Source organism: Gavialis gangeticus, unplaced genomic scaffold (genome assembly GCF_001723915.1).
Source record: "Gavialis gangeticus isolate Ggan-Ray unplaced genomic scaffold, GavGan_comp1, whole genome shotgun sequence".
In the NCBI taxonomy this organism is placed as follows: domain Eukaryota; kingdom Metazoa; phylum Chordata; order Crocodylia; family Gavialidae; genus Gavialis; species Gavialis gangeticus.
Window position 1 is genome coordinate 99,236 of NW_017728972.1, and position 17,476 is coordinate 116,711.

Sequence of the window (17,476 nt, forward strand, 5' to 3'; positions counted from 1 at the left end):
AGGGTTTGGAGTCTGAGTGGCTTTGAAATTTGAGGGACTGGCAGGTGATCCAGCTCCCTTCATCTCCTTACATTTCCCTGTAGCAGATAAGAAGGTGCTGGCACCTGTGGGACACTGATGTACAGAGAGGTTCATCTGCTCACCCAGGGTCATGCTAACAGAGCCAGGGTCAGAACCCAGTCTGCCTGCCTATGACCCCCTAGACCCTGCCCCTGCCCTGATCAGTGTGTAAGGCCTCCCTCTCTAATTGTCAGATGCCTGATGTTTGCAAAGTGCTTTGAGGTCATGGCCTGGAAGATGCTGTGGCAGTATAAGTTGTTAACCACAATCACATCTGTGCCCTGAAAGCACATCCTCCCTAGGGCTACACCTCTGGAACCCTAGAGCAGTGTCATCCAGAAGGGGCTCAGAGCAGCCATCAGGTAGACGAAACTCCATGTAGCATGACAGGGGAGCGTAGTCCCCCTCTCCATGCTGCAAACTCCTTCCTGCCATAAGGTTCAGTCTTACGCCATCTGTTGTTATCAGCAAGGTCTGTCCTGTGAAGGGCTTGGCACATGACACATGGCACACCTGGGTTTCCAGCAACAGAACAGACCTAGCTGCAGACTCTGTGTGGGAGTCTCTGGGGGAGGTTCCCCACCACCCTGTGTGATGGAGGACATCAGCTGGACAACCAGTGCAGCCCCCTCTGGCTTTGAATTCAAGGCATGTGAGAGGAGGAGGCTGCCACACCAAACCTGCTAGCTTGTAGCTTGCTCTGCACCAGCCCCAGCTTGGAGTGAAGGGGGCCTGCCAGGGCACTGTCCCCGCAGCATCTGCCACCATTGGAAGGGCAGGTGGTTCTGCAGGGTCACAGATCTGGCATCACGAGGCTCCACCCCTTGGGGAATGCAGCTCTGGGATCCCCAGGATCTTCCTTAGTTCATCTGAGGACACAGCCTGCATGTCACTACTTTTCAGTGTCCTTCAAGGAACCAGAAAGGTGCTTGGGATGGTTGGGGGCTGGGAAAGGTCACTCAAAGTGACTAGGGGTTGGGGCCAGGGTAAGTCATATGATGCCTGGGCTTCTCCTGAAAGACTAGCTCTTTGGATGTGCCCTGAAAAAGGGAACAGGGGAGAAATCTTCCTTAGGGCAAGTGGAAGCAAGAAAGAAGAGGACAGACTTCTGTTGGGGGAAGGGGAGAACAAAGGACCCCCACATCAGAAGGTGTGGTGGGGAGAGAGATTGTCACCAGGTACAAACAAGGGGTTACAGCCATCTTGGTGTCTCAGGGGAGGGGAGGCACACCTGCATGCCACGGGGCACAGAGTCTGGATGGCACTGCAGGCTCCTGCCCCTGGGGAGGCCAGTTACAGCAAAAGAAAACTGCCTCAGGAAAGCCTTAGTCTTAGGGCATGTTTTATCGGGACTCTAGCTTGCAACCTAATGCCCACAAAGCCAAGGGGACAGACTATAAAGAGCTCACCCGGGGTTCAGAGAGGGTCATGAAAACCCTCTAACAAAGCCACATACAATGGCCATTGATTTAATTCTGTTATCCTAGGCTCTTTGAGGACAAGGAGGCAGCATTGGATCTCATGGAGGAGCAGCAGGGGACCCCCTTCTCCCTTCCAATGACATGAAGCCTGGCACTCTCCCAGCATGGACCCAGCCCTACTAGAGCTGCGCTCACCGTTCACATTCTTGCCAGCCCACATCATATGGACTAGCTCCCCTCACCCCTGCAATTGTAGCTCACGGCCAGGCAAACGACAGCAATTATTTGCACAGGGAAGCAAGAGTGGGCAGATAGATTGCTCTCTATATGTGTATAGAGAAGAACTCGCTCAGCTTCAGCCTCCTGGTGGAGGGTGGGGCGGGGAGCTTGTGGCCATCGGTACGAGACCCTTACATAAAGGGTCTGATCCCACGCCTGAAGACCAAGCGGTTTTTGTCCACTTCAGGTTCTGGGACAGCGAGTCCTCACATCTGCCTTTGTGTGGCTGATGCAAGCTCGTTAGTGCAGCCTCCCACAACCCCCTGGAGGTTAATAAATGCGCTTGCATTAAAATGCTGAGGAGCAGAGTTTGGTGGTAAACAAGATGAAACAACAACAACAACAACAAAGTTAATGGTTTTGGGAAGTAATGGAACTAAGTGGTGGTGGCTCCTCCAAGGGGAGGAACATTGGGGCTGTTCTGCTCCTTTCCTTTCTGTGGGTATGCTTTTTTCCCCCCCACCAATTAAGGCTGGAATAAGCAAATGATGCTGTGCAAACACAGAAGTCTATAATCCTCTGGAGGTCTAATGAGCTTCATTTATAAATCAGGAAGCAGGCAAATGGAGCCCGCTATGAAAATCTTTCAGGCCGAGGCTGGGAGGCAGACACTCCATGCTGCTGATTGAGATGGAGGAGGGGGTGGGATATGAGCCGCTAGGAAATGGAAGGGAATTAACAGCAAGTAAATGAATGTGGAGGATGGTGGCCACCGCCATCGCTTGCAATTGTCACGGTGGACTGCGGCTCCTGCTCTAGAATCTCAAAGTGGTTTGCACTGGGTTGATTAAAGCTAGCCATGTCCAGGAAGGAGGATAGACCTCCCCTCTGTGTGCTAGAGCCTTCAATGGCTGGAAATCAGCACAGTCCCTCATCTAGCTGGGCACCCCCAGGGGACCTGAGCACAGCCCACCTGTGGAGTTCTTCCTCCCAGCACCACAATGGCATCAGGAAGTGTCATCTCACTTGGCAAAGTGGGAACTGAGGTGCCAGGGACATTACATGACTCACCCACAGCTGCTCATGAAGACAAAGTCTGAGCCAGAATCAGAACCCAGCTGTCCTGAACCCCATTCTTGTGCCCTGGGTACTAGACTGCCCTTCCCAGCCATGGCTGGAGTCAAAGGAACTGTGGCTGATTTACTCCAGCACGGGAAATTCAGACTCAGGGTCTGAATGGAGCTACACCAATTTACCTCTGCTAGCAAGGAGCTGTCTTAGTTCACAATCCCATCCCTGGTGACTTCCATAAGGCAATCCTGATTTCCATCAGCTGGGGATCTAGCCACAGGTGCTCCCGTGGCAGGACAAAATGTGGTCCCTGTCTGGCACTGTGCATGGGCTGAGACATAGCATGCAGAGCATGAGAGCTTGGGAGAATATTGGTGTGGGCAAGGGAGGGAGGGAGGCTTCCTCAGAAGATAAGCCACATCATCATATGCAGAGATAGGGTGACAGCCACAGCCTTGGATTAGTCCTTAGGCACTGGGGATTTCAAAGCTGTCCTCAATAGGAGCTGTGTTTTAGACAGATGACAGATCACCCACGCAGCCCTGAGGGTCTTGGCGCTAAGCGGCTGGGTACTGAGGCTAAGCAGACCATTGCCTCCTCTGTGATGAAATGCAGGCAAGTGGCCCCCTCGAGGGAGAGGGGTGCCAGTTTCATGGGATGGAACGAGAACCTGTTTGCCACGCTGCAGGGGGAAGAAAGTGCCTCCCTGGGGAGCTGACAGACTTTCCCTCCCACCTGAGACAGTATTGTGCACTGTCTGCCTGATGCTGAGGGGGATATGGCAAGATATCGCTGACAGATCCTATCTGGATTTTTGCAGCAGCCCTTTAGCAAGTGAGGTTCCAAAGTGGGAGCCTGGTCTAAATCTTCTGGGGACTGCAGGACTTAGAAACAGGGTGTTATAGCACTGCCTATGGGGCTGCTGAGAGCAGGCTCCACAGGCCGGTTCTCTTGCCTTGGGCTATGACCCACAAAGTGGATGAGCTTGACTGGTTCCTAGCGGTGGGAGAGTGGGATCTGGAGAACTATCCTGGAGCAGGCCCATGGGAAGGTTCTCCTGGATGCTCATGGCAAAGCCAGGACATGACATGGAAGTGGTGGAGTTTGGTCAGTGATGCAGAGCAAATGCTTTCCCCAGATGCAAAGAGAAGGGGAATGAGAGACCCCAACCCCTTCTGGGAGGGAGATGAGGCTCTCCACCTCCTCCGCCGCTGTCTCACTGGGCCATGCCGGGATGTAGCTACTTCGGCAGCTGGCAAGTGCCACAGCAAGGAGTCTAAGCAGTGAGAGTTGCCTGTGCCAGAGGAAAACCTGGCACCTGGCATGGCACCAGGGCCTCAGCCCTGAGCCTGTGGGGGCAAGTGGAACAAAGGAGCAAGGGAGCAAGAGGAAAGGAAAACAGAGCGAGAACTTACAGGAAGGACTTCATGTCCAAGCCTCGGTTGCGAATCTGCCCCACTACATGGTCCCAGCTCCCTGGGTTTGAGCGGCTCCGGCCCCCAGCCGTGCGGTGCTTGAAGCCAGCCGAGGTGCCCTGGCGCGACTGGCCGCTCCGGTAGCCCCGGGCGTTGCCGGCGCTGGAAGAGGAGCTGGTGTGGGACTGGAGGTGGCCCAAGCTCTGGCTGGTAGTGGGCTGGTTGTGGTTGGTTTTCTGGTGCTGGCTGAGAGGCTGCTGGAGGCTCTGCTGGCGCATCAGGGTGCGGGGGCGCTGGCATTTTGGGTCTCCTGCTGAGGTGGGGATATACTCAAGGGTAGTGGCTGTGGACATGGTGGAGTCCTCAAAACTTAGGGAGGGGAAGGGCAGAGGAGAGGAGAGAAAGGAAAAGAAGGTGAAGGGGCAAAATTGGAGGAAGGAAAAGAAGAGAGTTAGAGAGAAGATGACCCAGCGCAGGGAGCTGTCCGGCAGGCGCCTTCGGAAGCAGCAGGTGGTGCCTCTGGGTCTTGACCCCGTCTCTGCCTCTCTGGGGGTGCGAAGCCCTCGCTCCATAGCCATCTTGCCCATCTGCCCTCCCCTGCTCCTCAGGGCTGGGTGTAAAAGTGCCTGCCGGTTGGTCCCTGCTCTGCTGCCCCGCGACTCAGAGAGACGGCACCTTCTCAGCATGCTAGCCAACCTCGTTTCTGAGCTAATTAGGCTGCTGTGGAAAGGCAAATCCCTCAGCGTCCATGCCATTTCCTATTACATAGGAAACGCCCACCTGCCCTGCCTCCCTCCCCCATGAGCTATGGGTACGGCAGCTGAGACCTCCCAGGAACGGGCTTGGCAAGGAGTTTCAAGCCAAGCTTGCAGCTGGAGCAACACAGATACAGTCCTGGCCCCGGGCCTCTGGCCTTTCCACACCTCCCCTCCCCTAGACTCAGAGCTCATGCAGCAGTGTGACATGGATGCCCTTTTGGTATACTGAGAATATGGCGTGACTCGTGGCAGCCACATCACATGCTAGACTAAGTGTGAAGGGGGGACCTTCCAGTAAGCTCTTTTGCGATTGGCGGGCAGCCCTTTCACCAGCCATGTGCTGGGCATGCTGCTCCACAGATCTGGGAGCTACATCAGATGTGGCACTGAGCAAACTGTGAGATGAAAGCCCATAGATTCTGCACTCAGCAGCCCCGAACAAAGGGAGGAAATGCTTGTATCTTGGATAAATGACATTTTTTTAGCTTATGGGATATCTCTGCATGTAGGGGCCCAACCCCTGACTCACAAACATGCAAAGCCCCACTCCTTAGCTGCTGCCAATCAGGGCCCCTCCACCGACTCCAGAGGGTCCACAGTCAGAATTGCAGCCATCTGAGCTTATGGCTAGGAATATGGCAGAACTCCAGATCGGGACCTCCTTTGGGCATGAGAGACAGAGCACATGGACAGTGGAGTACAGGGGCTGGTGCAAGACACTGTAGGTTGTTACACACGTCAATGTGCAGTCAGAAGCAGGCAGTCAGAGTACACAGCTGAATGACACATGACAGGGTCTGTGCTGAGATATGGGGTTGTACAACTTGCCACACAGGCAGCCAGGCACTTGACAGAGCACCTGGCAAAACACAACCTGATACATGACAGGACACATGGCTAACCATGCAGGCCAATACATGACCAGGCATGTGTCTTCTGAGCTTGCAAGCTGATACATGACAGAACACCCAGCAAAATATACAGTCAGTGGCATGAAAGAGTATACAGCAAAACACGCGTCAGAGCACATGGCTAAACAGGCAGGCAGACATGTGACAAGGCACATGGCTTAACATGCAGCCAGACCAAGCTGAGCATGCAAGGCAGAGTACAGATGACCACATGATGGCACATAGGATTAAAACTCCAACTGGGCATGATACAGGCACCTGGACAGACACTGGAGGGAGCGCCTGGCTGTACATGTGGTAGGGCACATGCCTGGGCATTTGCTAGAGCACACAGCTGAGCACGTATCTGTTGCATCTGAGTACACCTCTGCAGCACATGGCTGGACACACATCCAGAGCACATGGCAGGGTACCCAGTTGGACACTCATGCAGACTGGCAGGCTGGTAAACAAGGTAGCATTCATTGCTGAGCTATCTCTGAGGCAGCCAAGGGATTCATAGTCCACCCCACATTTTATCTCAGACCAAAATTCCTATCCTTAACTGGCTCCCATGGGCACAAAGGAAGCAGAATGGCCCTAGCACCAAGACAGCAGATCTTAGTGCCCATCCCAGCTGACCTCTATAGCACATGCGACTCAGGTGGAACTGCTTTCACCATAGCAGCAGTAGCAAAACCTCCTATAATCTCCATTTGGGCACGGGCTGTGTTAATGGTGAAGCTGTGCCTTTGTGGAGTGCAAAGAGAACAGAAAGAGAGAAAGAGAGAGAGAAAGAAAGAAAAAGAAAGGGGGAGAAAAAGAGAGAGAGAGAGAAAGAGAGAGAAGTGAATTCCATCAGCAAGGAGCCCCCTGGGGCCCTGGCACCTTGGAGACATGTGTTATCCTACCAGCATTGTCTCTGGCTCTGAACGTATTTGTGGGTCTCTTGGCCAATAACTGGATATGTGACTCAGAAGGGGCAGCATCACCTGGATAGCAGGTCCCACAAGTCTGACCCATGGACTGCCCGGCATGAGGCAGAGATGGGCCTTTCCCAGCTGCTGCCTCCTTCCTGGAGCTTGGCGACCTCATTTCAGGTTTCTATCAAATCCTAAATTAGTCCAATTTACAACCGCTCAGTCACAGGAAACTAAAATTGGCTTCTCCAGGCCCTGTGCCAGAAGAATATATGCATTTTTATCAGTGGTAATTGTGGGATAGGAGCCAGTCCTGAAGTAGAAAGGCTGATCCTGGCACCCACCACACCTGTACCTTGGCATTTGCTGGTACCTGCATGCATTGTCAGGTACTGCCACGTCTACTCAGCAGGGAGCACAAGGGCTACCTCAGCCAGCCAGCCGGTGCAGGGAAGGCCACATCAGAGCCAGGCATGTCAGCTACAGGAATGGCCATGTCACTCCCAGACAAAGTGAGCTTTATTAAGGTACAGCAGATTGATTCTGTCTGCAGCTAACCTTATTGAAACAGTGACAGAGTATCTAAAAAACCCAGCAACACTTGAAAACCAGTAGAATCAAAAGTGAAATTTATGAAAATACAAAGGCTGGAGATACTAGAAATTCAGAGTTAAGTTTCTACACACACCCTTAACTGCACCATTCCTCACTCTACAACTCATGATCCACATGATATAGACTGGTGCCCAGGCCAGGTGTTATGAGTTATGTTGAGAGGTTTGTCAACTCCATTCTCTCTCTCTCTCTCTCTCTCTCTCAATGAAATACAGGGTAGAAAGACATCCAGTTTCAAATCAGTGAAATTGTCTATCTGTCTGTCATGATTAAAGCATAAATCCAGCTCCAGGTTAAAGACTGCAAGATTCTATTTATCACCCTTCACCTCTTTTGTTTCCCGGTCTGGATGCATCTCTCCCTTGACTCTAGTTACTTCACCTTACAACAGAACATAGATGGATTTGTGTCACACTGGGTCATCAAAGGATCATGCTGTATTGTGGAAGATGGCCAACTAGTCCAAAAAGTATGACTGCATGAAGGAGGTAGGGGAGGGAGGAAAGGGCTTCAGTCTTTTGGTTATGATGTCATTTTGACTGGTGAACACTTTCATGCCCAGCTCCTTGTACAGCCATGTCTACTTTTTGTATACTTTTTTCCCTTTTATTTTTAACATTTTTATAATAAAGTTCTGTTAGTCTGTCTTTCTGGGCCAGGTCAAGATGGCAACCTTGAAGAACCACAGGGGCCGGCTCTCACATTGCCCTTCACCTCTTCCAGTTCCTGATATGGGCACGTGTCTCTTTTGAGCTTGGACACGTCACTCTACAACAGAACGTGACCCAGTTTGCGATGCACTGGGCCATTAAGGGGGAACTCTGTGCAGTGGAAGATGACTGGCTAGTCCTAAAAGTTTGATTGCATGAAGGGTGGTGAGGAGGAGGAGGGGATTTCAAGCTCTGTTATAGTCTCTTTTAGTGACAAATGCTTTAATGACCAGCTCCTGGTGGGACTCTCTACACTTATAACTTTTGTTTTTAACATTTTTGTAATAAAGATTAAAAAGTTTTAAAAAAGTCAGTCCATCCATCCTCTCTCCCTTCTTCTCCCTTAAGCATAGTAGGTGAACGTCTAAATAATGCCTCTGCAGAACAGGTAAAGGTGACTGAGCCCTTTCTTAGCTCCAGTAGGCATTTGTGGTCTGTATTTGACAGGCAGAAAGCAAGCACTGCACGTGAGTCAGTGCAGGAAGTTAACGCAAAGGAAGGACTGTACCTGGATGTTATTCCAATACAGTGAAAAAATAGGTTCTACATCATAAAGCAAAAAATGGATTTCTGCAGGAGAAGCCCATAACTGATAAAAGAAAGAGAAGCTGTCCAAGACAGTTGTAAGGTTGTTCAGGGGCATTGGGAAGCGACGTATCTATGGCAGGTATTGGAACCTCCGAATCTCCACACCTTTGAATTATTTTCTCCATACACATGAATGTTAACTTACAATTTTCTGGCTTTAAAGTGATTTTTTTATAACCATAAGGTTTTAATTCTTTTTTTAGAAGTATTTGATATTCTGCCTTGGGAACATCCTTCCTTTTTTCCTGAATGTACTTTAGCACAATGCAGTAAAAAATTCACTGTAGATCGAGAAATTTTCTTCTGAGAGACTATTTTGCTATATTTCTAGACAGGGTGTAGAATTATACATGTTACACAATAAATTACAAAACGACACCGTGTTTGATTTAAATACTGCACTATCAAAGTCTATATTCTCTTTCTCCAAGTTAGTTTAGTGAACAGAGATTAGAAATTTTGAGACCAGGCCTTCAGCTGGCATATATAACCATATGGCTCCCTCTAACAGAGTTCAGTTTAGTTCAGTTTACATCAACTGCAGACCTCATTTGAAATCTTTAACCAAACCATTTTAGGTTACAAGAGTTCTCAACAAGCTGAAAAAGCTCTACGTTCCCTAAATCTAATGGACTTCAAGATTTCCCCTAACGCCTCTCTGGCATCAGGCAAAAGGGTTGGGGAAAGTGGGAGAAATTTCAGGTCCCAAAAGTTTGTCCAATTTTAAATGCAGGATCCAGATCTGAACACAGACTGGAGCCCAGGGGGCCATAACAGCCCCTAGCTACCTCTGGCAATTTCTAGTATTCTTCAATTTCTCTGACAATTTTCTCTCTTGAGCACTCAGTTTTGCTCCCGCACAAACCAGAGCAGCTTCTCAAGAATCCCCATGGGGGCATTGCCTCAGCAGAGACAGGTCCAAGGACTAGTCAGCATGGAAAAGCTAGAGAAACATGCCCAAGTCGGAGGGATTTGCACCCTAGAAACTTCTTCCCTTCCTCACCCATCACAAATACTGCTCCCCTGCCTTGTACCCACTGCCTTCCTGGAATGAAGCCCTGATTCCAAGGGATGGAGTGGTTGTCAGACAACCTCAGTCCAGACTCCTAGCAGTACAGGCGGCAGGCCACATGCCCGGGGTTAAATTTCCCTGGGGCACATCAGAGGAGCAGCCCAGAGGCATGCTGGCGAGAATAGCTGGGGGAACTAGACATCTGGCATCAGGGAGAGGGGGGCGGCCACCAGGTGTTTGGAGAATGTGACTGAGTTAATTAATCTGTCCCCCCCAAGCCCTCCTGCTTCCCTTCATTTCTCAGTTTCCATGGACACCATCATCATATTGCCACCCTCCCAGTCTCTGCTGGTGGCCTGAGCATCACTTTCAACTATGCTTTCACACCCAGGCTGCATGCAAACCTCGCCTGCACCTTCTCCAGTCTTCTTCTGTCCACCCAGGCAGCCTGCCCCTCCAAGCCCACATCCTCTCATGTCTTGCCTTCAGAAGCCACCTCATCTGGGCCACTGATAAATGCACCCTAGCCCTGCTTGCTACCTGCTTAGGAGGCAGCTGCAAAGATCATACCCCTGGCTGGCTACTGTGTCCATCCCACCTCTCCCTTGCCATCTGTCTGCTGCCTTTGCTAGACACAAGTGACTCCCCGTTGCCTCCAAGGGTTTTTTTGGTCTATCCACACCCTGCCTATTGCTTCTCACACATTAGCCAGACATTGGCTCCCAACAGTCCTCCCTTTGCCACTCACATTAAGCATTCAAACAAGCCCCTTCATGCTCCTTCCTCTGATGGGTCTCACACAAGCTCCCTTTCACTGTCTGCAAACATCCTCCTCCTTCAGTTCCTTCCTTGCAAAACTCGATCAAGACAACTGATGGACTGAGTCCTGTATCCACCTGTTGTTGTCTGCTATAGGTAGACTGCTATAGACTGTAAGCCCCTAAGAGCAGAGACTTCCTCTCTGTCCTCTTTGCAGTGTCTAGCCCAGTGGAGCCCCAAGGCATTAAGGCAACAAAGATAATAATCATTATGGGTGGATAGGTTGAGAATGACCTCATCTTGGACTGGGGCAAAATCCCTGCTGAGTGGCCACGAGTCTCATGCTACCTCCTCCATTCCAGGCTCTCCTGCACAATCTCACCGGGGCATTAACCCCTTCATGCAGCAAAATGTTTGCTCCCGCCCACACTTTCCTGGCCTCCCCCCGCCCCAGCTTGACCCCATTGTGGGGGACAGGCCATCCCCTCAGGCAGCCAGGCATCGAGGCCATCCTGGTGGGGCAGCGCGGGGCAATTGGGGCCGTTCTCACTCACTTGGATAGGCTGAGCTTCCCTGCTGCTAGGTGGCTCTGCACCGTGTGCCATCGGCCTTTTCCCGCCTTCCCATTGCTGGGGTCGCTGTGGGCAGACAGGCTGCTCTTCATGCTGTCCTCTCGGAGCTGCTGCTTCTCCCCCAGGCGTCCTTCTCGCTCCCCCGCCAACCCCGATGTGGCAGAGGCAGCCAACTTAGCGCCCGACAGCAGGGAACCACTGGGGCGGGCCGGCAGGCCGTACCCCCCAGGACAGACACGAAGGGGGTGGCAGGGCGTGGCGGGGAGGAGGCCACATGGGGAGAGGGGGAGAAAGAGAGAGAGAGAGAAAGAGGGAGAGAGAAGGAGAGAGACGGACAGACAAGAGACAGACAGACAGAGAGAGAGAGAGACATCAGCACTGCAAAAGAAGGGGCTGAGGGCGAACCTTTGGCACAGGGAGTGGAGAGAGAGAGAAAAAACAACAGGCGTCCCCAGCTCGGTTGTGAGTTTATGATGGCGGTAAAATTACATTATCCCATAGACAACGAGGGGTTAAACAATGGAGAAAACTGTTAGGAGAGGCACTGCACAGGCAGAGGGAGAGAAAAGCCATGTTAGTGAGAGCTTACCAGTACCATCATCACCACCACACAGTGCAAATGCAGAGTACACGCTGAGAGGGTGACCAAAACGCGCAACCCCATCCTATGCTGCAGAGGAGTGGGGGCAGTGGGTGGGGTAGGGAGAGCCGAGGGGACCTGGCAGGGAGGGCAGCGCTAGCCTCACGGAGGGAGTCGCTGATGCAATGGTTCCCAACCCATTTGGGCAGCTGTTCTGGTCTCACCGGTGAAGGGCCCGGGCTCAAGCTCACCCGTGTCAATGGAGCTCTCCATTGGCAGTGGTGAGGACTGGGTGATGAAACCCAGAAGCTCAGGCCCAGCCTCCCCAGCCATGAGGCAGCAGGGCATGAGGCCAGGGTTCCTGGTCATGAGTCCAGTTCTGGTGCCATCAAACCCATTGGTAACATTACCTTAGACTTCACCAGTGCCAGGACCCAGATCTAGTTGTGTGGGAGAGGTGGTGAGTCTGGTGAACCAGCCTGGCGTGACAGCTCCAGTGCGTGCATACCAGTGGTTGGGAAACACTAAGGAAGGGGTGGGGAAGGAAGGGGAAAGGGCAGGAGGGGTTGCTCGTCTCCATGGTCATCTGCCCATGGGGGTGGAGTGTGTGGGGAGAGGAGGTAGAGTGAAGAGGAGAAAGGTGGAGGAGGGGAGCGGGGAGAGGAAGGTGGTTGCGCATATACTCACTACACATGATCAAACCAGGTAAAGAGAAACTCACTTGAGGGAAAGCCGTGGATCACCGTATGGGGCGTAAGGTGAAATGTTTAGTATAAACTCCTTGGGAGGGTAGGAACTCCATTTCTGCTGCACTGTGTTGTCATTGTTATTCCAAAAGTCTCTGTCTAGATCACTAGATCGGCGGGGGAAGAGGGGGGAAAGAAAAGGGAAATACAAGAGAGAGAATCTGAATTCCTGCGAGGGGAGGAAGGAGAAGAAAATAAAAAAAATCACCGCCCCCAAGAAAACCAGACAGCCAGGTGTGGGGGGGGAATGGAGACTGATGCCGATTCCACCTGTGGGAGAGAAGCCATGGCTGTAGTGGCGTCCATCTGCCACACGCACACCCCCACGCACACACTGAGGAAGGATGGACAGGGGGGACAGTGAGAGGAAGAGCTGCAGAAAGACAGAAGCAGGTGCCTTGAAAAGCTGGTAGGAGAGAGAGAGATGGAGCATGGGTTAAAGGAAGTGCTGCTGGGTGCCACAGCCTGTTACATCCTTCCTTGCTTTTGGCCCTGCTCTTGGGGAACCGCTTCCAGGCTAACCTGGCTCCTGTGCTGGCCACCTCCCCAAGCACCTCACTGCCATGGATAGTAGAATTACTGCTGACTCCATGCCATCAAAAATGAAAAGCTGACTCCATATTCATAAGACCAGCTTAAAAAGGCAAGGTTTTTAGGAAATGCAAAATTTGAGAGCGTCAGACCTCTAGCATTTGTACTTTCAAGCTGCTGTCAGCAACCGTAAGGGCTAGGGACTAACTTGGGCTTTAAAAGGAAGCTGAAAGTCACACAAAATCACATGACTCCAGGAGCTGGAGCCACTGAAAAAACACTACATCATCTTACAACTCACACTAAAATCACAAGAGCTGGTGACGCTGCACTAGACATATTCTCTTAGACCTGAGATGGTGGCAGAGTCCGTGACTTCTTCTAGCAGCTGCCATGGCATATGTAACCCTAACAACTAGAGGGAGATGGCCTAATGGGATTCAACACCCAGACCACAAAGGGTGGGAGGAAATGGGACTGGCAGGCTGGAAAGACTCTAAGATACCTGCCAATGTTGAGAGCTAAAGGCAGGTTCTGATCCACAGGGATGTCCCTTAGTGGTCTCCATGAAGCAGTGGGCAGGAGTTTACTTAGCCTGGCTCAGCCACCACTGTGAGATGTTCTCTGAAATATGGCACCCCACCAGGAATGAGCAGAGATGGGAATTTGTGTGCCTATGGGCACAAGCTAAGAGAAACACAGGACTGAAATCTGCCACTTAACAGTAAAAGCTCACCTGCAAGGGAGAGTGGATGGTTTCAGGGGAGGGTTCTGAGTCCCTGCCTTTCACCCTGAGAGTCCCATCACTGGGACTCATTTCAACACAGCAGGAATGGAGAACCTGGGAGAGTGAATCACTGAAAAACTCCCTGCTGCAGATGGGGGGCAATGGGGAGCATTCTCTGCACGACCCAGACCTACTGGCACCTGGTCGCAGGTGTGCAACCCCTTTCTGGAGGACCCACAGATCATGATAGTTTATTCATGATGTGTGATTCCCTCACTGCAGGAACCAAAGTTGCTGACACCCCCATTCCAGACGTGCAACTCCCTCCCTACAAGATCCAAAACTACTAATTCCCTGCTCCTAATGTGAACCCCTCCCCTCCTAAAAGCTCTGGAGCTAGGCTAGCCCTTTGTGGCATTGATCAGTAGGCCGCTGACGGTTGGACTCTGCAAGCCCCTGCTTTATTTCTTTACCTGGCAGTGCAGAGGGAGCTGGGGAGATGACAGGGGCAGGGGAGTGCCTTGTGACTTAACCTCCTTGTACGGTTCTTCGACTCTAAATAGGTCACTTGACACCACAGAGAGATAAGATGGGAGCCAGGTCTAACCACTACCTCCTGACTCCAGAGAGCTGTCAATGGCTTCCCAGCTCTGACCCCAAGCACGTGAGAGCAGCAAGCAGTGCCTTTGAAGTCAAGTGGTACTGCGGCAAATTTATCAGAGACTTCAAAAGCCCTTCGCAGGCTGCATGCCTGCACTCAGCCCCAGCTCCCCTCCTTAATTCCTCCAGCCCTCCTATGGCTCCAGCATGAAGCGGATTCATGCAGGCCTTTTCAAAACACAAAGAGGGAGATGAAAGGCCTACAAGAGGGGGGTGGCGGGCAACCCAGGGGGTTCGAAGGGGAGAGCTGCTGCTTTTCACCTGGGAGCACCAGGCTCACTTACCACCAGATGGAGAGAAGAGCAGGGCAGGGAGGAGGGGGTAGGGAGGAAAAAAAGAGAGAAAGAGAAAGGGGAGGAGTAGGCAAGGGGGAGAAATGGAAGGAGGGGAGGGAAAAGGGAAGAGAAGGAGAGAGGGAGACAAAGCCTCTCTGACTGACATGCCAGCCACTTGAGGGTTGGAGAGCAAGCCCCCCAGAGAGGCTTCTTCTGGTGCTGGGACTGGCATGCCTATAAGAAAGTGAGCCCCTGAGTCCCAGGAAAGAGGTGAGAGGGCGCATTGTCCTCCGGGGAAGGCAGAAGGTGGTGGGGGGAGGTGGAAGGGGAGCATTTGGGATGGAAGATAGAGTGCTTTGGGTGGAGGGCAGAGCATTTGGGAGGGAAGGGGCAGCCTCCCATGCTGTCTGCCACTCTTCATCTCTCTCCTGTTTCCCTCACCGGCCCTGGAGTAAATCCTCTTTGGGGAAGGCAACCCACACATGACTCCTCAGTGAGCAACGAGGCCAGAGTGACACCCCTTTGGCCCTATCCTCCCACCACCACAGTCCTCAGCAGACTGTGTGCAACCCACCACGACTGTAACACCCAACAGGTATTTGTAATGACTGGCAGTGACACCTGTGCGCTGGCATAAGGCAAGGCCCCATCCATCCAAGGATCCCATGCACACCCTCCCTCCCTCCCTTACCCACCAGCCAGAATAGCACACTAACAGCAGACCTGGAGGGCCAGCTCTGGTCACAATAGGATGAGGGGGAGGCCCTGCCTCAGCTCTCTCCACAGAGTACCATAAAGCCTTGGCAGCAATGGAAGGAGAAGCAACAGGCCTCTGTAGCCATTCTGTCAGTGAAGGTTTACAGAAGCTCAACCTGGAGGACCAGACCAACAAGAATTCTTTCTTCATGCTGAACCAGGACAAGAGATCATTCACCAACCCATCTATCTTCCCAGGACAATGTCCTCCCAGTGAGCCCTACACCCAGATGCAGAGACCAAAGATCAAGGGATGCCAAGGTTCCAGTAGCCTGATTCTACTGGAGCAGGTGGGGATAAGCTCTTCTTCACCCTCAGGTCGAGCTGTGTTTGCAAGCCCTGGGGGAGGACTAAGTTCCCGTATGGGCCAATTGTGCCGCACTGCCCCATGGTGTGACGCTGCAGCATGCCCTTGCCAGCACTGGTCCCTTCTCCTTGCAGATATGCCCTCCTCTCCATTGCATACATCCCAGGAGGCTTTCTCAGCCATGAGTGTGCAGCCCATCTGCCTGCACAGCTCTCAGCTCTGTGCCTCCAGAAAGCTGAAGTGAGGACCACTCCATGTGGAGGGCAAGCCGCTATGTCTTCTGATGCCATGTTGTTTTCTAAACACTGTGAGGCTGCAGAGCTCAGCCACGGCCAGGCTCTAAGAAATGTCTTCTGACCTGTATCCTCCAACAGCCTTGGCCCAGAGCACATCACAGAGTGAAAAGGCTTGGTATATGAGTGAGAAGTCACAGAAATGTCCATGACCCAAATGATGTGAGAAATGGGCCCACAGAGGCCCCCTCCTTCTGTGGCACAGAGGTACCTCCAGTTTCCATTATGGGGCTGAGGGGATTTGAAGCATCTCCATCTCCTTCTGGGGGACAGAGAGGACTCTGATGTGTCTCCTCCTCTCCAGGCAGAATGGCCAGGGTTGGAGAAAGGGATGAATTTGGGTGCTGTTGTGCAAACGGGGAAGAATAAATCGCAGACAATGGTTCATCTGGGACAATGAAGCCAATGATGCCTGGGATTAGTGCCCAAAGGCTTTGACTTTGCCCACGTTGAGGAAACAGAGTATTGAGGACAGCCACCAGGGCTCCTGGGAGGCAATTTCCTGCCACCCAGGGAGGGATGGGGGGAAACACAAAGCATTAACTGGCTCTCTTGTTCACTCAAAGCCAGTGTGTTGGAGCAGCACTGGAGAGCTGAGACCAACATATGTGCACTGGGGTGTGTTGTGGGCCAGGAAAGAAGGGGGAGGGCAGTCTGTGAGGTGTTGCCACAGGTACACACAAAGTTGTAGGGCTGAAGTCCAACTGGTGATGGTGGGGCTGTGTGTTATGGGAGCAAGACGCTGAGGCTGTTTGTGTGTGTAAAAGTAGTGTGGGGATACATGGTCTGAGCTGTAGGGCTGGAGTAGTGAATGTGTGAGTATTTAGTAGTGAAGGGTATGGGTAAGTAGGTGTGTGAGGCACTTGTGGTAAAAGAGAATGTGAGGGGTCAATAGTGTTAGTTTTGTGGGATGGTTTGGGGCCACACAGTTTGAGGGTGTTTGGTATTTGGGGACTATATGAAGTATCTCACTGGGGAAGGGGTATGAAGTCAATACTGGGTGTATCTGATGGTGGAGCAGATGGGGGATGTAGTGCCTCTGATGCCTCCTCATGCACAGGGGTAGGAAAGCAAACTTCTTTGTGTGCAGTTAAAACTGCCTGTATAAAGGTAAACTGAGTTTATGGGTGCCTGGGGAGTGCTGAAACAGTGTATTTGCAGTTGAGGAGATGCAGGCTATTTGACGGTCAAATCTTTTGGGAACCAGGATGCTGGGGCTGTTTGGAGTGGAACTAAAGTATGTGAGGCATTTGGTGTTGAGCTGAATGAATATATGGTGAGGTGTACAGGGAACAGGGCACGTGGCATGTCTGTGAGCTATTGAAGCAGTATATGTGTATGTGTATGTCTGCATGTGTGAGTTCATGAACGTACAATGTCTGTGAGGAAGTGAGTGTTGAGGGTGTGTGAGGGTGTTTGGTGTTGACACTGACTGAAAGTGTAGGGTGTAGTTTCATAGTAGGTCGGGTAGGAAGGGACCTGAGCAGATCATCAAGTCCGACCCCCTGCCCTGGGCAGGAAAGAGTACTGGGGTCAAGCAACCCCTGCAAGGTGTTCGGCCAGCCTCCTCTTAAAGACCCCCAGGGTAGGA

General features: G+C 52.0%; 1 protein-coding gene across 7 annotated transcripts in view; it reads right to left on the bottom strand.

Annotated features, from left to right (window-relative positions):
• SYT7 (synaptotagmin 7) overlaps positions 1–17,476 on the bottom strand; it is a 163,549-nt gene that overhangs the window by 51,505 nt on the left and 94,568 nt on the right. The window contains exons 4-6 of one of the 7 annotated variants that reach the window (XM_019504810.1): positions 12,312–12,443; positions 10,993–11,208; positions 4,187–4,555 (exon numbers count right to left, since the gene is read on the bottom strand). The exons of 1 other annotated variant lie outside the window; for it this stretch is intronic. In XM_019504810.1, the coding sequence (XP_019360355.1) occupies positions 4,187–4,555; positions 10,993–11,208; positions 12,312–12,443 (717 nt within the window). The remainder of the gene's footprint in view (positions 1–4,186; positions 4,556–10,992; positions 11,209–12,311; positions 12,444–17,476) is intronic. 5 more of the 7 variants (XM_019504819.1, XM_019504839.1, XM_019504828.1 and 2 more) reach the window with 5 other exon arrangements.